The following is a 27,594-nucleotide window of genomic DNA, read 5'->3' as shown; positions in this document are numbered from 1 at the left end:
CTATGTCTATTCTGGGTCTAAAGGTGGAGTTCTCCTCATTGCCCTTGTTCTGGCTATACTGCTTCTTTCCCCCAGTTCCTGTTCCTTGTGGCTGTTGCTGCTGTCCCCCCTTTCCGGCTGCCTGCATCTGCACCACCATCAGTTTCTCTTTTAGCTTCTTTGCCTTGGAGTCTATCTCATCACAGCAGTACCTGGCATATCTCAGGATCTCATCTAAGGGTTTGTTTTGCCAACAAATCAAGTGTTGCTGAATCATTAAACTAATATCCGGTCTCAGGCCCAGGACGAACTTGGACACAAATTGCCCTATGTCCTTTGGATCTATTACATCCAGACCGCTATACTGTTTAAACGCCTTCAGCAATCTCTCATAGTATTCGTGAACTGTCTCTTTGGGTTCCTGTCTAGTTCGATCTATTTTGACCCAATCTATGTCTTGCATTGGCACTTTCTCTTTCAGCCATGTTATCACTCTCTCGTATTTTGCCATCACAGTCTCGGACGGCCCATTAGTCTTAGCATCTCTCTCTGGCTCTGTTGTGGGCCACTCAGCGCTAACCTTGCATGCTGTCCACAAATCTCCTGGCACTACGATGTCAAACAGCGTGTTCAGATCTATCCAGAGGACCTTTGAGATTTTTACGAATCTCTCAACTTGCTTGTACCACTCCACTGGGTTTTCCCGCAATTTGGGGAAGGAGGTGGTAAAAGCAGCTAAATCTCCCCTACTCCATGGCACGTGCACATAGTTCCCATTTGCAACTTCACGCAAAGGGTATGCCTCTATTCTCTGCAGTCCTCCTGGTGTCATACCAAGCGTGCTTCTCCTGACTGTCCCTTTCTTGGACCACCTCTCTTCCCACTTATCTAGTGCCCTCCATGTCCTTATTCCAGTGATCAATTCCCTTATGTGCGTCTTCAGTCCGATTGTTCTCCTCTCATTTAGGTCTCGATCTGAATAATGTAGTCTGTGGTTACCCTGTAATGCTTTGGTCCTTGACAGGTCCACCATATATTTGCCTGCTAGTTCGACTAACTTCTCATGGATTGTTCTCGCCTTCCGAGTGATATCCTTTGCCATGAACAGTATTTCATCCTGCTCATACATTTCCATTCTTTCTAAAGGCAGGGTACCATCTACCATGTCATCCAGATCTGACCTTAAGCTGGCGACATCGAGTCTCTTGGCTTTTATCTCAGCTCGCAATATCTCTTTCGAAGGAGGTTCACAGGTTTCTCTCCCATCCCAACTCCGAGCCCTACGTTTGGGTTCGGGAGAGTTAAGGAGTGTTCTCCCTTGCTCCCATCTCTCCAGGTCCCATGCTCGGCCATCCGATCTTGGAAGATGATGGAACACGGGCCTGTTACCCCCAATCTTACTTCGCCCATTCTCTCTTTCTTCTCTCTTTTCACAGTAGGACTCTCTGCTATTCTCCCTTCGGTCTCCATTCTCTCTCGGTCTAGTATCACTCAGTATCTGATATGATCCTTCTTGGTTCCCCATATTCCCTGGACTGCGCTCATGTCCGTCATCACAGGGACTGTGGCGCGGCCCCTCGCAACTCCCATTCTGTTCTCTGTTGCCGGGCACACAGTGGATACACTTAAAGCTGTCTCTGTACTCCCGTGTCCTCCTGTCTTCTTCACTGTGTATTGGGCGAGACACCCCCCCCGCTCTCGGCGCCCCCGTTTTCCAGGTCTGATCTACCTCCACTCCGGGCCCAATGGGTGACTCCCCTACTATCCTTCTCCCTCCCGTCCCACTCCGGACTGCTCTCCTCAGCCCCGCAGTGAGTCCGGGCTCTGCTATCCTGACTTTCCCTTCCAGCTTCCGCAGCTATGATGCTCTTGTGAGCCTCTACTGCCTCATCCCACTTCTTCATGTACTCGTTTAACTCCTGAAAGGATTTCCGTCCTGATCCCCTCATATCCACTGGCCATCTATGGTCCCCCGGATCCCCTGCTGGATCCCCTGCTGTGTGTACTGGGGTGCTCCACTCTCTTGGTATCGGCAACTGACTTGGGGAGTTGATCGTATCGTTCCTCCTTGCCATCTCTGCTCTTTCTCTGTCCCTCCGTACCCGTTCCTCCCCTCTGGCTCTTTCTGGGTCATAGATCGATACTATAGGACCTATGGTAACAGGTACTTGTAGTGCATCTGGCAATGCGTAGGATGTGGCACACTCCGTTTCCGGCACCCTTTGTACCACAAACCTCCCGACTACCTGCTGCACCGGACTAGGCTGGGACAGTTCTTTCTTTGCAGCGGGATCCCAATCGGAACTGGGAAGCGGTCCATGCTCTCCTGCGTTGCCCCCCTCCCTTTCACTATGCTCGACATCTCCCCCTGCTCTGTTATACGGGGGTGGCCTATCTGTCAATAATCTGTTTATCAGGCTGTCCTCTGTTTCGCTCTCATCATCTTCTTCTAGGGGGCTTTTGTTCCCGGGCATCTCTAACACTGGGTACAATTTATTTACTTCCATGTTATGCACTCTCCATCTTTTAGCATCTGCGCCCCACTTGGCATCCTGCACTGCCCTTACCGATCGTTTCACCCTTTCTTGTCGTCTATTCATGTTCTTCTCGTGTGCTGCCCTAATCCAGGCATTGAGAGCTTCAAACTGGGTCGGTCTAGGTAAGGGTCTCATTGAGGTCATAACTGCTTTTAATCGGTTTAGCACCTCTAATCTGAACGTCCCGTACTTCGGAAACGTCAGTTCCTCATTTCCTTCTGTAATCTTACTCCACTCTGAGATCCACAAAATTGTATGCAGCCCAACATTTGCCGCCATATAACGAGCCGGCGTACCCTCCGGCGGGGCTTCTTCCCCTTCATACGATCCCCGCCTCTCTTTTTTAAACGCCGCTCTCAACCATTTAAAACACTTCATGATTATATGCACAATTTCCAGCCTCAATACTCTGTTTACTTCCTGATGACAATCCACCAATCCTAGCGCGGCTTTGCTAGCTGGCCTATCGCAGCGCGGTCTTTCTCCGGCCGGCCAATCCCAGCGCGGCACTTTCTGACGTCACTCGTCTCCGCTTCGCAGCAGCACCCCTCCTTTCTCAGCTCTTCTCCCGGTCATGCATGCGTCCCTTTCATACCCTGAAAAATGACTACTTCCGACCAAGCGGTCACTTCCCTCGACTGTACGTCCACAGTCTATCTGTAATTGTCAACACAACTGACGAAATGTCTATCGTCCCTCTGATAGGTTGCTTACACACACAGTAACCTCCGACCAGCGTCCGTTACTCACGCACTCACTCTTACGTTCCCCCTATCTCGGTCTTTCGGGTGATCAATGGTACCTCACGACCCCCTTCGCACTGGTTGACAATTACTCTGGATGTCCGATACACCCGAACCACTTAAGCTCTCCTTGAACTTAAGATTTCCACCGGTTGCGCGCGCTCACAACCTGTTCCACAGTCACTCTACAGGCATTCAACTCCGCCAGACATTACAACATAGATACAATACAAAAACACCGCAATCTAGCACGCATGACCCTTTATACTCACTCTCGACCGATACTGCTGCTTTTCTGTCTCACGTCATCCGGACCTTCTTCGGCGGGCGGTTCTTCCGATCATCGATCTCTAGGGGCCTTGGGGTAATCTAACCTGGCCTAGATCACCTTCCTCAAGAAGGCAACCATCCTCTATAGCTACCAACTGCGGGGGCAAGATTTTGATCGATACCTTATCACTATTGATCTAAAACCCCGTTCTGGTCGACTGAACCTTTGTTGCCTGTCATTGAGGGAAGAAAGTGCATCTCTTACCAAGTTAGTTCACCCAATAATGGACTCCGCTCTGAAAGATCACAAACAACTTCTAGCTTTCAAAGGTTTATTATAAAGTTAGGATAAGCTGCAAGTACAGGCATCTCAGAATGAGATTCACAAAATACACGGGCCCAACTACATACATGTGCTCTCTGAAAACCCTCAGACGAGCAAAGAAGACTACAAGTACAAGTTCTAAGAATAATAAAGCTATAAGCATGGACACGTATTGAGATCTCTCCGTCATTTAAGGCTGGAGGGAGAATACAGGTTAGGCTGTCCCTACCCTGCTCTGGATGGTATCCCTACTTAACAAGGTCTCAACCTATCAAAAGGTGTCAGCGGTGAATGACCTCCTAGGAAGATCACCCACTCTTAGTCTCTTGGTGAAAACCTATGGTCCTCCAGTCATGACCCCTCTCTGCCTACCCATCCGCTCTCTAAAGGGTCCTCTGGCATCTGCTCTAACTCCACCCAGGGGTGCTGTCCCTAATACAAAACATACAACAGCATTTGAGACGCCCCTCGTGAGACGCCCCTCACGTGGTGTAGCTTCTGGCTTTTTCCATGATGAGGCCTCGTACGTTAGAGTTGACCTTGCTTCTCAGACTCTTCTCCGGCCCGCTGATACCCCTTAAAACATTCCGGAACCCTCCTCCATGTCTGTGCCGGCTCCTGAACAAACCTCTATTCATTTCATTTATAATTGGATCCCCCCTTTCTCTTGCAGACAGACATCTGCAGCCAAGATCCCAATTCTCATAGACTTCCAACAAAAGTTTGCAACATTTCTCGGCACAGACCAATACGTGTAAATCAATGTCTATAAACATTTCAGGCCTACAGCATTGCTCATAATGATTATACCATTCAAATCCTTCATTAATTAATAGTATGTTAATACTCTATTCTATTATTCGGTAAACACATCTATAAAATATGTCCCATTAACGCTACTACTAAAAGACATTAGTGCAATCCATGTCGTGAAAACAAACACCTTTCCCTTCCCTTCCAGCTCTGGCCCTGAGGCCTACCACGTTCTACGTTTAACCGCATGCCATCTTACATTTTAGCAGCTACACGACATGGATTCAGGATTAATCACGGCTAATAAAGTTATATAATTTCACACATTTCTGCATTAGTTCCACTTCTACTTAAATCTCTAAGTTAACTGCACATTTCAGAATATAGATGCATATAATATCAGCACTCATGGCATTTCTCTTCATGACTTGTGCTTATTACGTGTAAGTGTGATGTACTTATACATTTAGGTCAGTTTGCGCTCTCTCAGTTCCCCCCTTTGATGACCTCTCGGGGTCATCACTAACACTTAAACTGCAGTGATTGCTAGTGTACCTCGTTTCTGCGTTTCCAGAGCCCTCAGACTCCTGTACTGATTATCTTGTATGGCAGCTAATCTCTGCAGCTGTTCTCTCTGGGCCCTCTCCAACCTCCTTGCTCTGTACCATTTGAATACCCTCACCAATCCCCACAACACGATCCCACAGATCAATATTATGATGATAGGTTTCAGTATATACCACACGAAGCTTTTGCCTAATGTGGTGAACCAACCTCCAGCTTCACTCATTCCATGGCCCACTTTTTCCCAAACATTTTCTCTACTTAGATCTTCGATCTCTTTGTGAATATCAGTTATATTCATAATAACTTTCTCAAGGGGCTTTGAATTGTCTGGAATGTAAGTGCAACATTCCTGGACCTTCAAAGCCTTACAGACTCCGCCCTCTTTTGCTAGCAGGACGTCTAATGCAAGACGATTTTGAAGAACCATGGCCCTTATCGATTGCATCTCTCCCTCCACCAGCATTAAGGACTGAGCAGTGCTGGCAGACAACCTGTCTACGACTGTTGCCAGTCGTCTAATTTTGACATCATTAAGGATTAGTCCCAAAAGAGGGAACACAGCTCCAAATACATCTCCAACCATTTCTGCATCTCCTATATCTCTCCTTACTCTCGATGATGCCTTTCCCTCGATGATCTCTAAGTCTTGGGCATGATATATTTTGGGGAAGATAATTGCCAAGTAACATGATCCGTACCAGTTATCAGGTAGTCTCACGTAGGCATTTCTTCCACATACAAAATACACATTTGGAATCACTTGCATTCCCTTTAGGAAATCCTTAGTATAATATTCTAAATTGAAAGCATGTTCACAGCTAACTTCTCCCACGTATACATTTTCATAATACGTTTTGGCTCGGTGAAGACATAGCTTTCCTCTCTGCGTTCTATCTAAAGCTATTGGACCACTACTACCCTTTCTCTTGTGTGCCTTCTCTTCCTCGGTCCAATCTGTTTTCCATTGTCCTGATTTTTTCAAAATCTTTTGTCTCCTGTATCGATCATCCACCTGCCCTATGAACTTTTTCTCGACTTCTGACACCTTGCATGTCAGATTGTTTCTGCGGGCATGTGAAGTATCTAAGGTAATCCAAGGAATGAAAAACTTGGCCAATCTGTCTTCACTCTTCCAGTAGTCCCATTTGTTCATTTGCTTATAATTTGGGACTTCTGGTAACACTGAATCATAATTGGAAAAATAGTATTCAAAACTATCCCTCCCATAAAATATACTAAGCAATAAGCTACATGTAATGCCATATGTCAGCGGGAGGTGATGATATCGAATGCCTTCATCTACAGACGCCGGCAACTGCATGCAGACATAGCAGTCCTTAACCTCCATGGCATCCACGTATTCATACAAAAGTTTAGCATAAGCATTTGACCTAAAGTCGCCTTGGGACTCATCTACGTGTAACCTGCGAGCTTCTGCAGCTAATAACGCTTTCTCTTGAATGTTTTCCCCTTTCTCACCAGCAACGGTGGGTTTAGGTGTCACTACAGATTTCACATCGGTTACCTTTGCCTCCTCCTCATGTCCCTTTACATAGGAGACTGTGACCACTAGAACTATTAATATTATCACTCCTACTATTAGTGTGCCTATTATACATTTGGCTCTGCGATTCGGGGTGCCGGCCTCCATTTCGTCAGACAGTATGGCTCTCTCTTATCTCAGCACAAAGTTCCTTTCTTCTCGTTCCTTTACAGTCCTTTTTACTCCTTTTGTCCTTAGAACCACACAACTGGAAGCTGACAACCTCTTTGCAGAAAGTCCTTAAACAGTTCAATACAGACAACCCTAGCCCTTCTCCGTCAACTCAAAGGAAGGTCCCTAAGATTCTCTGCTTCCTGGGCGCTAGGTAATCTTCTTTTTCTCGATTATTTACAAAGTCTCCAAGCATCCACAATCAGGCTTGTGCCTGCAGCTTTGACAGCATAGTTCAATATTTCCAAACGAAGAATATGCTCTTCATGGCTTGTTATCTTTGTACCAAAGTCGGGGAATTGTAATTCTGTGAAAAACATGTGCTTTAACTTGCTGAGGCGGGGAGGGCTGGGGAGTGTGAAAGTTAGTGACCCTTCTGCTTTGACTCCGGGTACTAACAGTTGTACTTCCACTGTGATGATGGGCTCAGAGCTGGACACCACCACCGCTCGTATCCTCCCTGTCTCCTGTTCCAAAGACATTTGTCGCCAGATATGTCCACTCAGGGGTGGCGTATCTTCTGCTAGGCACACGCACTCTTCTTGACCTTCTCAAGTCCGGTGCTTCAGCGCCCTGAGCACCTTCTTCCGGGTCTGAGTCCTCTGATATCGGAGGAAGGGTTCTCTCTGGAGTCGACCTCAGGTTGGAGCTCCTTCTTTGCGGCCAATTAGCTTCTCCACGTACCCTTCTACTCCTTCTTCTTCTGGTCTGTTCACACTCTCTGTCCGACCGGTCAGTGTCTGACTCGTACTCCCAGCTACTTTCACCTTCAGTAGCGTCGTCTGTTTCGCTGTTGTACTGACCGTCCTCAGCTTGGTCAGACTCGTTCCCTGCTTCTTCTGGCACCTCTACAGCTTGGCTGGCCCCCTCTATGGCTTCTCGGTCCGCAGCTGGACGTCTATCCGAGAGAGGAGCTGTTTCTTCCAGAGGTGCTGGAACCCTCCGCGTATGCGACGCGTGGATCCAATTGGGCAGGCCTCCCACCTTTACTGCAGTGTTCGTGATCAGGATGATCTGGAAGGGCCCACGCCAACGAACATCCAGGCAGCTTCTTCTCACGTGCTTTCGTACAAGCACCCAGTCTCCAGGGCACAGGTCATGACACAGGTCCTGGCACGATGGAACCTCGGCAGCCTGAACCTGAAGGGACACAGAATGAATGGCGTCAGACAGCCCCTTACAATAGTCCAGGATCATATCATCTGTGATGTTTAACAGTGCGGCAGTTGGGACAGATGGCAACCTCATTGCTCTCCCCATCAACACCTCACGAGGTGACAGCCCCGTTCTTCTGTCTGGGGTACTACGGAGGCTCATAAGGACTAATGGCAGGGCGTCAGGCCAACTCAAGGACGTTGATGAACACACTTTTGCAATCCTGGCTTTAATAGTGCTATTGATCTGCTCCACAATTCCTGAGGCTTCTGGTCGGTAACTGCAATGCAATTTCTGATCTATGTTCAGAGCCGCACAAATCATCTTCACAAGCTCGCTGTTGAAATGCGTTCCCCTATCTGATTCCAAAGAGGCCGGCACCCCGAAGCGCGGAATGAGCTCCCTAAGCAGTAACTTGGCTACTGTGAGGGTGTCGCACCTACGTGTAGGGTATGCCTCAACCCATCTGGAGAATACGCAAACAACCACCAGGACATAACGGAGGCGGTTACACCTTGGCAGTTCGATAAAATCCAACTGCATGCGGTTGAACGGACCCCCTGACCTCCCTATGTGGCTCAGTGCAACTGGTGTCTTTTTCCCTACATTCAACTGCTGACAGGTCACACAACGCTGGCACACTGCTTCGGCTGCTACTCTGAATTTAGGATTATACCAGGTCTGCCTAAATACTCTCAGCATTGCGTCTCTCCCTAGGTGTACGGGACCATGGATTTGTCTAGCCATTGGGCTCACCATCTCATTGGGTAACACTGCTCTGCCATCTGCTGAGACCCAGAAATGGGCCTCACCCACCACACATCCTGCCTTTTCCCATGTTTGTTTTTCAAAATCAGGAGCATTTTCTTGCATGCACTTTAGTTCGTCCCAAGAGTCAACAGTTTCTAGTATCATAGCTAATTCAGTTCTTACATTTATTCCACCCACTTCCACCTCTGTGAAAGAGTACCCTTGTTCCGCGCAATACCGCGCGACTTCGTCGGCATATCTATTGCCTTGTGACACGAAGTCCATGTTTCTGGTATGTGCGGTGCACTTCACAACTGCGATACCTGCTGGACATTGCAACGCTTCTAACAACAAGCGCACAAACTCTCCATTGCGAATGGGAGAGCCTGAAGAGGTCATGAAACCTCTTTGAGACCACAACTGCCCGTAATCGTGAACTACCCCGTAACCATATTGGCTGTCGGTGTATATGGTGACTCGAATTTGATTGCTTGCCAGGCAAGCACGCGTTAAGGCAATAATCTCGGCTACCTGAGCGGAGTGTACTCCTTCCAGGCATCCAGCTTCCACAACTCCAGTAATTGTACAAACAGCGTAAGCTGCTCTCAACTGCCCAACTTTGTCTCTTACACATGAGCCATCGACAAAGAAAATTTCGTCTGGGTCAGTCAGTGGCTCATCTACGATGTCGGGTCTAGGTTTGGTGCATAGTTCAGTCACATCGAGGCAGTCATGGTCTGTACATTCATCATCATCATCGATATCATTTGGGAGTGGCATCAAGGTAGCAGGATTCAAAACAGAGCATCTCCTGAGGGTCACGTTCTCTGCAGCAAGGATAACTTGCTCATAGCGCGTGAGCCTACTGTTGGTCAGATGTTGTGTTTTGGTCCTGGTCATTAACAGTTCAACAGAATGGGGCACGTGCACCTCTAACGGATGCCCCATGACAATATTCTCACACCTCTCGATGCTGACACCTGTTGCGGCAACGGATTTGAGACATCCGGGCAACGCTGCGGCTACTGGGTCTAAAGTAGCCGAGAAATAAGCGACTGGTCTACGGGCATTCCCATGAATTTGGACTAACACAGACAGCGCGCAACCCTCTCTCTCACAACAATAAAGCAAGAATGGTTTATCGTAATCAGGCATTCCCAAAGCCGGAGCACGACACAGGTCCTCTCGCAGCTGTAGGAACGCCATCAAACAGTCTTTGTCCCATGGTACCGGATCGCTCACCTCCTTGTGCGTCAGTTTCTGCAAGGGCTTTGCTTTCAGTGAAAAGTTCGCGATCCACTGTCGGCAATACCCCACCATCCCTAGGAACATCCTGACTTCTCTCTGTGTTTTAGGCCCATTCATCTTCATGATAGCCTCTATCCTGTCTGGTGACACCTTTCGTTTGCCTTTCTCAATTCTGTGTCCCAAGTACTGCACTTCTGTCAGGCAGTACTGCAACTTTCCCGGGGACACCTTGTGCCCATTTGCAGCTAGGTGATTTAGCAAAGCAATGGAGTCCTCCCTGCAAGCTTCTTCTGTTTCTGACGCCACAAGTAGGTCGTCTATGTACTGGACCAGAACTGACCTCTGGGGCAGCACTAGACTTTCAAGATTTTTCTTCAGAAGCTGGTTGAAGATCGATGGGCTCTCTGTATACCCCTGAGGAATACGACACCATGTTAGGACGCGACCTTCCAGCTTAAATGCGAAAAGAAAATGGCTCTCTTCGTCCAGAGGGATTGAAAAGAAAGCCTGACAAAGATCAATCACAGTGAACCATTCAGCTTGGAACGGTATCTGAAACAGTATCACTGATGGATTCGGTACCACTGGACAACATGAAACAACTATGTTATTAATCTTTCGGAGGTCCTGTACTATCCGGAATTTCCCATTTGGTTTCTGCAAACCCATAATCGGTGAGTTACATGGACTTCCCACGATTTCTTTCAGTATTCCCTGCTTAATCATGGACTCGATCACAGGCTTTATGCCTGCAATCGTTTCTGGAGTCAATTTATATTGGGGTGTTCTTGGAAACTCAGCATGCGGTTTCACTACAATTTTCACTGGGTCCACCCCCTTGACCAATCCAATCTCTTCCCCAGTGAAATCCCACACTTCTGGTGCCACTGTCTCTCTCAGATCCCAGGGGAGCTCATCTACTGTCAGAGTGGGGTACAGCTCCACGCATATTCTTGAATTTGCAACCTTGAAGTCAGCAACATCATCATTAGTCAATACCTCCACTCCTTGTGGTGTGCAGTATATGGTGCAATTTAACTTGCACAAAAGATCTCTTCCTAGCAGGCATACAGGACTAGAATCGCAAACCACAAACTGGTGCTCATCGCTGTACTTCCCTATTTTCACCTGCACGGGTTCAGTCAGTGGGCTGGTCATTCTCCTGTTTGCGACCCCCACCACTTGTATGGTCTCTCCAGACATGGGCAGGCCTGGAACTGCGGCTGATCTGATCGTGGATCTAGTGGCTCCTGTGTCCACTAGAAATGTCGTGGGGCACCCTGCCACTTCGGCCTCGACGTAGGGTCCCCTTTGATCCACCTCCAAGGCTGCCCCGAGGGTACAGTCCTCCCTTTCCACTCTCTGTCCAGTTAGTGGGTCCACATAATAGCACTCCTCTCCTCCTACAAACAGGGGCATCTGTCTATATGTCTTACCCATAGTCCCTACTCTGGGTGGCTGAGGGAACTGGGCTCGGGGAGGAGGGCCCCCCCCTTTGAGCACCTTTCCCTGGTTTTGCGTTACCCCTCTCGTAGGCGCACTCTGGACCTCTTCCTTCTCTACCTCCTGTTCTCCTATCTCAACATTGTAGGGACACTCGCGTTTCCAATGCCCCACCTCGTTTCACTGGTGGCACCGAGTCGTTTTCTTCAAGGCAGCTATGTCTATTCTGGGTCTAAAGGTGGAGTTCTCCTCATTGCCCTTGTTCTGGCTATACTGCTTCTTTCCCCCAGTTCCTGTTCCTTGTGGCTGTTGCTGCTGTCCCCCCTTTCCGGCTGCCTGCATCTGCACCACCATCAGTTTCTCTTTTAGCTTCTTTGCCTTGGAGTCTATCTCATCACAGCAGTACCTGGCATATCTCAGGATCTCATCTAAGGGTTTGTTTTGCCAACAAATCAAGTGTTGCTGAATCATTAAACTAATATCCGGTCTCAGGCCCAGGACGAACTTGGACACAAATTGCCCTATGTCCTTTGGATCTATTACATCCAGACCGCTATACTGTTTAAACACCTTCAGCAATCTCTCATAGTATTCGTGAACTGTCTCTTTGGGTTCCTGTCTAGTTCGATCTATTTTGACCCAATCTATGTCTTGCATTGGCACTTTCTCTTTCAGCCATGTCATCACTCTCTCGTATTTTGCCATCACAGTCTCGGACGGCCCATTAGTCTTAGCATCTCTCTCTGGCTCTGTTGTGGGCCACTCAGCGCTAACCTTGCATGCTGTCCACAAATCTCCTGGCACTACGATGTCAAACAGCGTGTTCAGATCTATCCAGAGGACCTTTGAGATTTTTACGAATCTCTCAACTTGCTTGTACCACTCCACTGGGTTTTCCCGCAATTTGGGGAAGGAGGTGGTAAAGGCAGCTAAATCCCCCCTACTCCATGGCACGTGCACATAGTTCCCATTTGCAACTTCACGCAAAGGGTATGCCTCTATTCTCTGCAGTCCTCCTGGTGTCATACCAAGCGTGCTTCTCCTGACTGTCCCTTTCTTGGACCACCTCTCTTCCCACTTATCTAGTGCCCTCCATGTCCTTATTCCAGTGATCAATTCCCTTATGTGCGTCTTCAGTCCGATTGTTCTCCTCTCATCTAGGTCTCGATCTGAATAATGTAGTCTGTGGTTACCCTGTAATGCTTTGGTCCTTGACAGGTCCACCATATATTTGCCTGCTAGTTCGACTAACTTCTCATGGATTGTTCTCGCCTTCCGAGTGATATCCTTTGCCATGAACAGTATTTCATCCTGCTCATACATTTCCATTCTTTCTAAAGGCAGGGTACCATCTACCATGTCATCCAGATCTGACCTTAAGCTGGCGACATCGAGTCTCTTGGCTTTTATCTCAGCTCGCAATATCTCTTTCGAAGGAGGTTCACAGGTTTCTCTCCCATCCCAACTCCGAGCCCTACGTTTGGGTTCGGGAGAGTTAAGGAGTGTTCTCCCTTGCTCCCATCTCTCCAGGTCCCATGCTCGGCCATCCGATCTTGGAAGATGATGGAACACGGGCCTGTTACCCCCAATCTTACTTCGCCCATTCTCTCTTTCTTCTCTCTTTTCACAGTAGGACTCTCTGCTATTCTCCCTTCGGTCTCCATTCTCTCTCGGTCTTGTATCACTCAGTATCTGATATGATCCTTCTTGGTTCCCCATATTCCCTGGACTGCGCTCATGTCCGTCATCACAGGGACTGTGGCGCGGCCCCTCGCAACTCCCATTCTGTTCTCTGTTGCCGGGCACACAGTGGATACACTTAAAGCTGTCTCTGTACTCCCGTGTCCTCCTGTCTTCTTCACTGTGTATTGGGCGAGACACCCCCCCGCTCTCGGCGCCCCCGTTTTCCAGGTCTGATCTACCTCCACTCCGGGCCCAATGGGTGACTCCCCTACTATCCTTCTCCCTCCCGTCCCACTCCGGACTGCTCTCCTCAGCCCCGCAGTGAGTCCGGGCTCTGCTATCCTGACTTTCCCTTCCAGCTTCCGCAGCTATGATGCTCTTGTGAGCCTCTACTGCCTCATCCCACTTCTTCATGTACTCGTTTAACTCCTGAAAGGATTTCCGTCCTGATCCCCTCATATCCACTGGCCATCTATGGTCCCCCGGATCCCCTGCTGGATCCCCTGCTGTGTGTACTGGGGTGCTCCACTCTCTTGGTATCGGCAACTGACTTGGGGAGTTGATCGTATCGTTCCTCCTTGCCATCTCTGCTCTTTCTCTGTCCCTCCGTACCCGTTCCTCCCCTCTGGCTCTTTCTGGGTCATAGATCGATACTATAGGACCTATGGTAACAGGTACTTGTAGTGCATCTGGCAATGCGTAGGATGTGGCACACTCCGTTTCCGGCACCCTTTGTACCACAAACCTCCCGACTACCTGCTGCACCGGACTAGGCTGGGACAGTTCTTTCTTTGCAGCGGGATCCCAATCGGAACTGGGAAGCGGTCCATGCTCTCCTGCGTTGCCCCCCTCCCTTTCACTATGCTCGACATCTCCCCCTGCTCTGTTATACGGGGGTGGCCTATCTGTCAATAATCTGTTTATCAGGCTGTCCTCTGTTTCGCTCTCATCATCTTCTTCTAGGGGGCTTTTGTTCCCGGGCATCTCTAACACTGGGTACAATTTATTTACTTCCATGTTATGCACTCTCCATCTTTTAGCATCTGCATCCCACTTGGCATCCTGCACTGCCCTTACCGATCGTTTCACCCTTTCTTGTCGTCTATTCATGTTCTTCTCGTGCGCTGCCCTAATCCAGGCATTGAGAGCTTCAAACTGGGTCGGTCTAGGTAAGGGTCTCATTGAGGTCATAACTGCTTTTAATCAGTGTAGCACCTCTAATCTGAACGTCCCGTACTTCGGAAACGTCAGTTCCTCATTTCCTTCTGTAATCTTACTCCACTCTGAGATCCACAAAATTGTATGCAGCCCAACATTTGCCGCCATATAACGAGCCGGCGTACCCTCCGGCGGGGCTTCTTCCCCTTCATACGATCCCCGCCTCTCTTTTTTAAACGCCGCTCTCAACCATTTAAAACACTTCATGATTATATGCACAATTTCCAGCCTCAATACTCTGTTTACTTCCTGATGACAATCCACCAATCCTAGCGCGGCTTTGCTAGCTGGCCTATCGCAGCGCGGTCTTTCTCCGGCCGGCCAATCCCAGCGCGGCACTTTCTGACGTCACTCGTCTCCGCTTCGCAGCAGCACCCCTCCTTTCTCAGCTCTTCTCCCGGTCATGCATGCGTCCCTTTCATACCCTGAAAAATGACTACTTCCGACCAAGCGGTCACTTCCCTCGACTGTACGTCCACAGTCTATCTGTAATTGTCAACACAACTGACGAAATGTCTATCGTCCCTCTGATAGGTTGCTTACACACACAGTAACCTCCGACCAGCGTCCGTTACTCACGCACTCACTCTTACGTTCCCCCTATCTCGGTCTTTCGGGTGATCAATGGTACCTCACGACCCCCTTCGCACTGGTTGACAATTACTCTGGATGTCCGATACACCCGAACCACTTAAGCTCTCCTTGAACTTAAGATTTCCACCGGTTGCGCGCGCTCACAACCTGTTCCACAGTCACTCTACAGGCATTCAACTCCGCCAGACATTACAACATAGATACAATTAAGCATGAGCGAATTTTGCGGATCTCGCGTTCGCGAATTTTGCGGATTTGCGGATTCGCAATCCGCAAAATCCGCGAATTCCCGCGAATTTGCGGATTTTTTTTTTTTTTGTGTGTTCGCCCGTGTTTCTGCCAGTTCGCGAGGGTTTTGTACACTTTCGCAAATTGCGAACTTACCTGTCGGGTCGCAAGTTTTGCGAACTTGTTGTTTCTACGTGTCCAGCCTGTTTGGGACACTCTTCTTCATCACTGCCACTCTCTGTCACCACTGCCACTCTCTGACTACTCATGCCACCCTCTGGCCCACCCATGCCACCCTCTGTTTCATCACCACACCCTCTGGTTGTCCAGTGTACATTATTTTCGGCAAAGCAAAGCACACCTTCCCTGCCTCAAGTGACCTGAATTAATTTGGGGCTGATTAATGTGTCACTGAATATTTTTTTAGCTGGCACCTGCTTCCTTAGTGCGCCCTGATTAGTGATCTTTTGCACTTGCTAAGTGCTTTCATTGTTGCAAAATTAGTTACAACACCTGCCCTGCCCCAACTGACAATAATGAATTAGGGGCTGATTAATGGATTTTAACTTCCAGCCTGGCTCCTGCTTGTCTCCCTTAGCTGTAATTCAGGACCTTTGTGGCATATGTGTAACTATTCTGAGGTTCAGAGCAGGGTCACATAATAGTTTCAACTGGCAACTGAACTCTGGAGGGGCCCCTCAGGAAGCACTACAGGAAATGGCTACTAATGATGAGCCTGAACTTTTGAACCTGGTAAGTAGTTACTTTCAGTTTTGCTAAAATCGTATTTCTGCAATTTTGCACTTATTCGCGGGGCGCGAACTCACGCGAACTCACGCGAACAGTGCGAGCAGTGCGAGCAAAATCCGCTGCTCGCGGATTTGCGGATTTTGCGGGAGATTCGCAAATCTCGCGGATTGCGGATTTCCCGAAAATCCGCAAAATCCGCGAGCGGAACGGATTTTCCGCCCACCCCTAGATACAATACAAAAACACCGCAATCTAGCACGCATGACCCTTTATACTCACTCTCGACCGATACTGCTGCTTTTCTGTCTCACGTCATCCGGACCTTCTTCGGCGGGCGGTTCTTCCGATCATCGATCTCTAGGGGCCTTGGGGTAATCTAACCTGGCCTAGATCACCTTCCTCAAGAAGGCAACCATCCTCTATAGCTACCAACTGCGGGGGCAAGATTTTGATCGATACCTTATCACTATTGATCTAAAACCCCGTTCTGGTCGACTGAACCTTTGTTGCCTGTCATTGAGGGAAGAAAGTGCATCTCTTACCAAGTTAGTTCACCCAATAATGGACTCCGCTCTGAAAGATCACAAACAACTTCTAGCTTTCAAAGGTTTATTATAAAGTTAGGATAAGCTGCAAGTACAGGCATCTCAGAATGAGATTCACAAGATACACGGGCCCAACTACATACATGTGCTCTCTGAAAACCCTCAGACGAGCAAAGAAGACTACAAGTACAAGTTCTAAGAATAATAAAGCTATAAGCATGGACACGTATTGAGATCTCTCCGTCATTTAAGGCTGGAGGGAGAATACAGGTTAGGCTGTCCCTACCCCGCTCTGGATGGTATCCCTACTTAACAAGGTCTCAACCTATCAAAAGGTGTCAGCGGTGAATGACCTCCTAGGAAGATCACCCACTCTTAGTCTCTTGGTGAAAACCTATGGTCCTCCAGTCATGACCCCTCTCTGCCTACCCATCCGCTCTCTAAAGGGTCCTCTGGCATCTGCTCTAACTCCACCCAGGGGTGCTGTCCCTAATACAAAACATACAACAGCATTTGAGACGCCCCTCGTGAGACGCCCCTCACGTGGTGTAGCTTCTGGCTTTTTCCATGATGAGGCCTCGTACGTTAGAGTTGACCTTGCTTCTCAGACTCTTCTCCGGCCCGCTGATACCCCTTAAAACATTCCGGAACCCTCCTCCATGTCTGTGCCGGCTCCTGAACAAACCTCTATTCATTTCATTTATAATTGGATCCCCCTTTCTCTTGCAGACAGACATCTGCAGCCAAGATCCCAATTCTCATAGACTTCCAACAAAAGTTTGCAACATTTCTCGGCACAGACCAATACGTGTAAATCAATGTCTATAAACATTTCAGGCCTACAGCATTGCTCATAATGATTATACCATTCAAATCCTTCATTAATTAATAGTATGTTAATACTCTATTCTATTATTCGGTAAACACATCTATAAAATATGTCCCATTAACGCTACTACTAAAAGACATTAGTGCAATCCATGTCGTGAAAACAAACACCTTTCCCTTCCCTTCCAGCTCTGGCCCTGAGGCCTACCACGTTCTACGTTTAACCGCATGCCATCTTACATTTTAGCAGCTACACGACATGGATTCAGGATTAATCACGGCTAATAAAGTTATATAATTTCACACATTTCTGCATTAGTTCCACTTCTACTTAAATATCTAAGTTAACTGCACATTTCAGAATATAGATGCATATAATATCAGCACTCATGGCATTTCTCTTCATGACTTGTGCTTATTACGTGTAAGTGTGATGTACTTATACATTTAGGTCAGTTTGCGCTCTCTCATACTCGAGATAGTGCCACCGAAATCGCGTAAATTACCCGCAATGCTGCTTCTGATGGCCAAACAGTAGATAGCACTACACTGGGGACAGCAAGACCGCCGCTGTCTAAGGACTGGATCACACAAGTTGCTTACTGCAGTACACAGCTCACCACGTACTGGAATCTCCAACCAGCCAAATCCAGACCCAAAGATATCTAGGAACCGTTTGTAACCTGGTGGAGTGCCAGGGATGTCGAGGGGTTGAGAATAGCTTATTTGCTCTGTGTTCCTGTGGGGGCGCTTTTATGAAAGGTTATTGTGTTGTTGGAAATTTAGCAGGTGGGGTCAACACGTATCTTGTGGGACTTATGTACTATAATTTTACATACTATTGATCGCATATTGTGGACTCTAACTTCAGATGTGTGCTGGTTGTGTCACGGACATGTCATACCTGTCTATAATAGTCAAGCCCTGCAATGTATGTTCTTCCTCTTTTTATTGATGTTTTGTTATGAAAATGACAATAAAAAGCAATTTAAAAAAAAATATTAACTGTCATCAAAGAACTGCATGCACACTGCAAAGTATCGATTAGAACATAGATTGATATTGCAAAATGGGTTTATTTAGGTAGAAATCTATTCTTCTTATTAAAGAGAACTCCCAAGAATGATGTTCTGCTTTCAATTCTGATTTTGTGCTTCTCCAGATCAAGCACTCTTAAACTACACTGCCTACACGTATGGATGTAATGTCACTCCTACACCTTACAGTCCTCTGGCTTATGTAACATTTCCTATAAACTGATTTAGACATGTGTGATTGATTGTCTCAGAGCACTTTGCACCACACACACATTACACTAACACCCTACACTGGTATGAGTGGCATGTTGAATGCATCTGAAAGAGAGTGGTTATGGAGACTTGATGGGGAACTATTAAAAGGTAGTGGTAAGGGAATCTAACATGGCCACCATAGATGGGGCGGCCTCACCAAACATTGTCGCACTGGTTGCCACCAGCGCTAAAGCCAGCCCTGGCAAGCTATCATCTGCACTGGAAGGTAAATTCCTTTCCCAGACTTTGCGGTGGAGCATTCTTAGTAAATCAGCCCCAATGTTTTTCCTCGAGACAGAGAATGAGAGAAGGGCCACTAATCAAGCATTTGCAATGCATTTGGTCTCGCTTTTGGGACCTTATATGTATTTAGCTATGCACACATTAGCCTGGGCGATGAAACATCTACTGTTCTTTATCATGGAGGGAAAGTAAGCACCAAACTGCGTCACATGCCAGGTATGGGAACACATGGAGAGAAACATTGCCTTTTAGCGGTAAATGGTATAGTCCAAAGATCTGTTTTTAATATAAAAGCAGGGCCTTTGGTAGTCATATCACTGAAAATTCAAGATTTGAAAAATAAATGATTGTCTACGGTTGCTCGTGGAAGACAATTTCCATGGACTGGAATCTAGAGAATGCTAAAGTGATTCTGGTATTATACTAACCTCTGTTGGTCGTTTTCTATCAAGAAAGTTAAATAGAGGCAGTTGCCAGAAAATTTTTAAAAATAAAGTCCCTCAGCAAAAAGCAATTCTGGTATTTTAATGACCTCTGCTGGTCATTTTCTATCAAGACAGTTAAATAGAGGCAGTTGAACAGAAAAAAAGTCCCTAAGCGGCAGCAAACAGGTCCATGGGCTGATCTCCAGAGACCACAAAGTACATGCACACATAAGTATATACTAAAATATATACACTAGAGTATATACTAAAGTATATGCAAGAGGTCTTGAATGCTCGACCTAAAAAGGAGATGACAAGTAAAACATGCATTTTTCTAATGCATACATTAAAGTGGCTTGTGCAGCGTTGTGGCTATTCTGTATATCACATACATTTTTGTAGATAACCATGTAGGAACAGTTTCACTTATCATGTGAAATTTAAGGAAAGAGACTGAAGCTTCCTTCACAATAAAGTGCCGTTCTTTTATTTTAAAGTGCATGCTAAACATATTCATAGGTGAAAGAAGGGTTAATACATGCAAATCTTACCTCTTCAACAGTCTCCTGAATTGTACCTTTGAGCACTGCATATTGCCAACCGAATTATGATGACGCAAGCCTTATTTTGGGACCCCTGGCCGCTCCGGGTTCACCCTCCCCATGTAGCAGAGGCTCTGTTGAAGTTGCTTATCTTCACTAAAGAGAGTCACAAAGGCCAAAAATGTTAAGGACTTTTGGGGCATAGGGCAAGACACATTTGGGATACACTGTTTGCAAGAACTCTGATTGCTACCACCCATTGTTTTGCAAATGGAAGCCTTGATGGTGCCAAATAATCTTGAATTACACACAAATCTTTAACATGGCACTGAGATAGACGAGACAGAGCGAGAAGTTGAGGTAGACAGAGAGAGTTTGAGATATAGACATATAGACGAGACAGAGAAAGAGAAAGTTCACTTATCCGGGGGGAGGGGGCACTTTGAGTGTAGTGGTCTTGGGCAAATGCGCTTTGTCAATGCTTTGACTCATCTCTGGCCCACACTGCAGCAACCTACAACGTACTCAGAAGTCAGAATATAGAAAATGTTTTAGGACTTCAACCTAAAACATTGGTGACAGTGGAGAGTCTGAAATGTGTTTTAGATGGGGCACACATTTGCCTACAGCAGATCAAACTGATCGGGCCAACTACAAAGGTCAGTCGTAAAGTGCATGTGTGTGTGTGTGTGTGTGAATGTTCGCTTAAAATGTTAAAACAGACTCTATGTATCTGTCTATATCTATATCTATATACATACATAGTCTGATTTAAACATTTTAATAAAACAATGCTGCTTTGCAAATTAATGTATGTTGAAAGGCACAATGTCTGCTTGTTTTATGACATCTCCTACACTTCAACCCGCTGTGGTAATGGGGCTCAAAAGGCGGGGGGGGGGGGAGGGTTGTTCAGACAAATAGAGCTGGGGTGCAAGCCCCAGCTGGCCCTCCTCTAGCGACACCAGTGTATTTCACCCTAATTGTACCCTGGCTCGTGACCCAAAGGGTGCTAGCGAGCTTTTTGGGGTCTCTCTTCTTAGGATGTTTCAAGGACTAGCAGTGTGGACGCACCAAGGTTGTGTTATCAACGATGTTTTCTCGCACTGCTTGTTCCACTTCCTCTCGTGAAGCCTCGATTCTTCACACAACTCCTCTTTTCTACATTTTTGTTTTACGTTAAATATATTTATTGCACAGAACAACAAATCACATTCTCTGTATGTAACTCGTACTGCTACTTCTTGCCGACTAGAGCATTACAATTTTACAATCTCCCCCCTTCCTGTGACAGTCGCTCCCGCCATAAAGGTGACCGCCAGCCCCATGCGGGTGATAATTAGAAGCACACGTGGTGTCCATGTATAGATCTTCCCAGAGACACGTCCGATTTCACAAGCTGACCTTTCGTTCTTCCGCAGGGTTTCTGCTTTCTCTGCCACTGCATGAGCATTTCTTTGGGAATGTATAGGCTCTCCGTTAACCTTCTATGAAATGGCTTGGGGAGGGGGCCGTTGATGTACCGGAATAAATCATGAACTCTCATTTATTTTCCTCTGTTTCAGAAAACCCCCACAGCTCACACAATGAAGGAGGAGAATTTTCTTCGCCGCAGGTTCTCGCTATGTCCGACAGCGTCCACTCCTCAGAAGACTGTCCCTCGTAAGCTGACGCGGAATTTATCCTTTGGAACCGACCATGATATTTATCCACTCAGTCCAGGTCAGTGGAAATGGTTTTTGAAACATCCATGGTTGCTAGTCGATTCCCAGCTTGAGGCCCATCCATGGCACTGCAGGTCAGGGCTTGGTACAGTAAGAGCTAGAAATATTTCCCACCTTTTCAGGGAGTTGTAAGAAAACATGTAGTATATTTTAAGTTATCCAGTGCTGTATAGTGCAGTTCACCAATTACTTATATTCTCTTGATTCTGTTGGGCATCTCACATGTAGCAAGTCCTGCAGGTCATGCTGCACGGACTGTAGTGCTGGTGTGGTGAGTATACCACATGCCTTGTTTATTCACCTCAGTTGCTAGTACACTCCTTGCTTTGCTTGTTATATAGTGAGTGATGTCAGCCCAGCAAACAGTGTGTGGCAACAGTGGATAGAAAGCACCACTATATTGTTAGGAGAACATCCAGGGCAGCAAGCGCCTGCGAAGAGGTAGCAGTCGATGTGCACAGATCTCAAGATGGTCCCTAGGTGAGAGGGCAGGTGGCACTCAAGGGCTATACTGGGGTCTGTATGCCTTTATGAAGAGGCAGATCTTCCTCAGCGAAAGATCCGTCATATATTTGATGCAAAGGTGCGCTAGACAGTACCGGAGAAGACAACATGGTGTTAGTTGACCGCAAATAACATCAGAGTTCCGTTGCTTGGTGAGTGTTTGTGTGTGGTTCACAATGTCCTTTGGCTTTCTTTCCAATGAACATATGGTACAACTGAAGCTGAGAGCCATTAAAGTTGGTGTTTCATGAGCGTGATGCACTCCTAGAATCTGATCTAGAATATTGGTCTTTCTGATGTCTCTTGGAGTCAGGCATAAACACCATGTTCTCCTAGTACTGTGTAAGTGTTTTAGTCATGGCCTTGGCAATCCAAGCTAATTGTTTAGAATGGCTTTATGGTGTCACTTTTTATTTTTTAATGAAAGGGAATTGGAGCCCAATGAACTGCGGAGATTTGTAAGCAAGTAATGAGGTGGGACCTAACACGTCAGATAGATTTTTTTTACAAGCCTCTGAGGGCTTACTTTCTATAATGAGTATGTATTGAGTAATTTTTCACCATGCATTTCTTCTCATGTCCCTAAAGGGGTTCACTCTTTTAATTTTAGATTCCTTCTGTCAGCTTTTAAAAACTCCCTCTACTTGGAGACCTTGGAGTACTGTGCAGCCGCTCCACTGATAACTTTCAGAAACACCACTGCTCTGTGGGGGCTTACCACTTACACAACAGGGTTTTAAAATAAGGGACTTATGGTTAGGTTCTGGTGGGTTAACATTTACCACCAAATTTCCACAAAAGCTTGAAACAATTGTAGGGGGCTGAATTGTTGCAAGAGATTAAACCATATTAACATTTGCCTGAGCATACCTGCACGGCCCTGATAGTGTTTAAGTGTGCATCATTCTGGTGTTCCTTTTACCTTCAGAAGCCTTCAGTTCCTTGATAAGACATCTCCCAGACATTTTACATGGTCACAATAAGTCACAATAAGTATACAAAGTATTTTTCCCACAGAATCTTCACAATGAACGACCCTATTGGGTCCTTTTTACGGGGTAGGTTTGTGAATGGGATGTATAATCCTCTCTATCAGCACAATTGCAATACCTCTTTTGTCTTATACAGAATACAAGCCTCTAGGGCACTGTTGAGGCTGAATATCATCAGCAGAGAGAGCATCCTGATGCCAGAGGGATCCACGTTGTTAGTTTTAAATACATAAGTGAACATGGTGCATTATAGTGAATTATTTTCCAAACAGTGGTAACACTATTTTTTGATGGTATACTAGAGAGCTAGACATTCTATTTTGCAGCCGGAGAATTCATTTTAAGAAACTCATAGGTATTCCCTGTTGGAAACAACTGGTTGTACTGTCCCCACTCCTTCTTGATAGAACACATCTACTGGTCCTCTGAAGATTGCATCTAAATGCATATGGCTGGCTTGACTCGCAGGAAGGGCTAGAAATGGTGTATTAAGTGGCCTCTTGTCAATGATGTTTTGAAATGTTGACCACAGGCAATGGGGTGACGGTTGACGAGTTTCCAAGTGATTTTATGGTATGCTGGATTGTGAAAAGCTTGTTTTGTAGGGAGGAGAATGCTTGTTTGGCCATTAAAGCAAACCGCCATGTCTGTGTCTCTCCACGGGACATGGTTCTTACTACCCAGATCGATATTAATTGATATTTAATTGTGTTAACAACATTAATAATGGCTTGATCACACCCAAGTATAACATTTTTTCTCTGTGACGCTTATGATGGAGCCAGATTCTACGTTCTAGATCTACTCTGGAAACCCAGGCCGATGTCTCTTTTTGTCAGCATGTAAGCATGGAGGGAATGGAAATCGTTAGTCAATCGTTCATCACAGTTCCAATGAACTATGACTCCGAAGAATCACAGACTCCCAATTAAGTTTAGTTAGTTTATTACAAGCCAAGGACAGTGGACATACACGCACCTCAAGGTGAGGATGTAGGAATACATTGGAACTAATACAAATCCAAACCAATGGGTGAAATTAAGGCAGTGACACATGCACAGAATAATCATTTCGATAATCAGGATACAGAAAATAATTGCACCAATGTCAAGATTCCCCTTCATTGGAAGTTTGTAGGTGTAAGGCATTATTCTCTCCCTACACTACCACTGGCATGATATCTCTACTTAACATTTCCCAAGGCAAGATCCATAAAGGTGTCAGCGCGTGAAGTCTTCCTAAAAAGTTTTTTCACGTTTAGATGGGTTAAGTAGCATAAAGCTACAGCGCTTGTTCTAAAATGGTCTCTCTCTCTCAAGGCAAGGCAATAGTCCCCGGGCACTGTCCCTAACTTGGATACTTCACTTTGCATGAGTAACCCAAAATGCATTGCGACATCACACCATCCAAGCAAGCCACTTCCTTGTTGGTAACGTTCCACACGGCAGCGATGCTCCCAGGCTTCATTGAGATAACTTTGATTCCAAGGCTTACTCTCATGAGAAAATACAACAGTTCTTTATTATCAATATCGCTGTTCAATGTATGCTCTCCTCCCTAAGCCTAAATTCTAAAACAAAGGCATTATTCTATTCTCCGCCTGCAACAGAGATGTGAGAAATAACAAATTCAACAGGTACATGAAATTCACTAGTAAATCTAATGCAAGAGCTTTCAGGGGAAAAATACAATTCAGGCCTACCGAAATCGCCCAAAATAAGTAATAGCACAAGGCCTCATGAAGTTACACATATAAAATGAACATTATTTTTGAGCACATCTAAATTAACATGTTACTTAAGCACATCAATTGTTCGAATACTTGTCAGCGATATATAAAATTATGCAGGTTAATATTTTCGACTAACCGCACGTAGTTGCAACATTAATTTCTTCATGTTTGCATTGAAAATATTCCTAGCACATCACTTTTCCTGTTACTACAGTACACGTTCTAATGGCCTAAATTAATACTGTAAAGGATTATATGTAGGTGCGGACTACCCATGATTATGATGCACCCCTACAAATAAAAGAGCAACATTTGCGCTCTAACACTTGGAACTTTAAACTTTGGGGATTGGTGTTACCAGATTTTGAGGGTTATTATGTGGCTTCCCTGATGCAACCTGGTGAAGTGGTTTGATGATTTGCCTCAATGGGAGAACTCACAAATGGCTAGACGAAACTGGGCCTTTGTTAACTCATAACTGAGCCTTTGATATTGCAGTTTATGGTTCGCAGAGAAATCAGCCCTGGGACTTTGCAATTATTATCCTTGATGTCTATGGGATGGTTGAGCGGATGAAAGAGACTAAAAAAGAGGGTACCTTTTACGACCTAGGCATCATATGGAAACTGCTTCACTTTTAATAAGCTACAATAGTGTCTTGGGATGGCTAGAGGGGTTTAATTGAGATACTCTTTTAATGTTTGATGAAGCTGAAATCCAATTTGGAGCCTGAGCATGATAACCTTTGATGTATGCCAGGTTGGCTTGAGTGTCCCGGCTTAACAAGGAGAGACCACTAAATTCTACTACAATGATTGACTTCACTCATTGACAAAAGGTCTCAACACTTAATAAATTGCTCGGGGTGGATCGGCATAGGCTCTACTCTAGATTAGAAGAAAATGGGAGAGAGAAATTGGGAAGTGGATAACGGACACACATCTGTACAAGATGCTCATCTATAAAAAGAGGGTGCCCACTAAAACTTGATTCTAGTATAAGCACTATAAATTTCCCAGATGTTATGTCATCCCTATGATCATGCATAGGATCTACCCATATTGTACGGATGAGTGCCCTCTTGCCATGGTGGTAGGTGTAGTCTTTGTACATATTATAAGGGCTTAATCAATATTGAAGACATTTTGTCAATGTGTGATAGTACAAATCCATTGTTTGATAGACCTCAACATGAAACTCGGCCTACACCCAATACCAAAACATGGAAAGGATACATTATAAATGGGGTGGTCTGTCTCTCCTAATTGCGAAAAGACATAATACTATACATTGGGGCAGAGGTCTGGCCTTTTCTTTGATGGCTGTTGTAGGAGTAGATACCTATGACTCAGGTTGTGGCGGATGATAGATAAATAAAAGACTTGTATGGCTGAAAAGTAATAATTGACGCTTTAGATGATTATAGAGAAGCAATGTGTCCCTCACAGTAGGAGTCCCTCACAGTAGCAGGACTATAAAGGTTGCACCCCATTTCCACCCCCAGCTGATACCAGTATGAGGGATACCTATATATGATACTCCACTCAATGGCTATGTTGAAAGGCACAACAGACTCAAACATGGTCACTCACTAGTATATAGATATTGTTCTTGATCTTGAAATGCCTTCGACTGCCACAGAATGGTTTTTGTTTGTCTGTTTGTCATAAATAAATGAAATTGTTTCAAAAAAAGAAAGGGCAGAACTGGAAAGTTGACAAAGAAAATAATAAATTAAGATTAAAAGAATGGCTAGATGAGCTGAATGGAAAGCTTAGTAAGAAGAACGGAGGTGAGTTAAAAGAAAAATACACAAATATAAACACAATGACCAGAAACGTAGCCACACTGAATGTTGCAGTTAAAAACGTGAGAAATTACATGCAGATGATATTGCTGGATCCAATATGTAGGCCATACTATTAAAAGCCAGTATTCATACTAAATTGAAGTTGGCCTTATTGAAAATGCAACCATTAACAGAACAGGTCTCAACAGCAGCTTCGCCAGAACAGGAATGCACACACCACAATTCCCATGTCATCAGATTCTGATTCTATAATCATGACATCAAGTATTCTACAAGCTCCAATGGACATGAAGTTAATTACAACACATCCCCTTTACACAGTATATGAACAATAATAATAAAAGAAAAAAACACTAACCAACATCCTAGCAGAAACTAGTAATTAAAGTTATAACGTAAATTTAATGTAAAAATGAAATTGATACAAAACATAGTCTTCAGATTTTCTTGGAACATTCCTGGTCCTACAAGGAACATCCCTATTAACAAATTTATCCATAGAGACACGACCTTGGCTAGTAGCTGCACCATGGTTTGTCTCAACAAATTTGACCAAGCTAGACATACTCCAGGTACAAACATTTTCCAAGGTCACAACATTTTTCCTAATTGCAGTGATCACAAATGGGCCAAGAAAATTTGACAACCTTTTAGGACCATGTTTGTTCTTTTTCACCAGAACACGATCACCTACATTCCACTTCTTTTCTTTCACCAACATTTTATCATCATATCACAATTTCTATCTCTGTTGATACTCAGAAAGTTTGTTTTTCCTTAAGTCCTCAGACATTACCTCATTCCTTCTTTGAGGAATCCAACATGGATTTAATTTAGAACTTGTCATTCTTCCTCTCAATGCTTCAAAAGGTAATCTCTGCGAAATTGCATTAGGAGCAGTGCGATGCGCCCTGTGGTCTCTCTCAGCACTTTACAAAAGGAAAGTCTAGAATCTCGTGCACGCTGAGCACAACTCCTGACAACTCTATTCATCGTCTCT

General features: G+C 45.6%; 1 protein-coding gene across 2 annotated transcripts in view; it reads left to right on the top strand.

The window, feature by feature from the left end:
* Positions 1–27,594, top strand: part of OSBPL5 (oxysterol binding protein like 5) — an 841,363-nt gene that overhangs the window by 225,158 nt on the left and 588,611 nt on the right. For both annotated transcript variants that reach the window (XM_086957869.1, XM_086957868.1), the window contains exon 2: positions 21,398–21,554. In XM_086957869.1, coding sequence (XP_086813995.1) covers positions 21,398–21,554 — 157 coding nt within the window. The remainder of the gene's footprint in view (positions 1–21,397; positions 21,555–27,594) is intronic.

Source organism: Lissotriton vulgaris, chromosome 2_1, assembly GCF_964263255.1.
Source record: "Lissotriton vulgaris chromosome 2_1, aLisVul1.2, whole genome shotgun sequence".
NCBI classification, from domain to species: domain Eukaryota; kingdom Metazoa; phylum Chordata; class Amphibia; order Caudata; family Salamandridae; genus Lissotriton; species Lissotriton vulgaris.
This window is presented reverse-complemented; position numbering and strand designations above follow the sequence as displayed.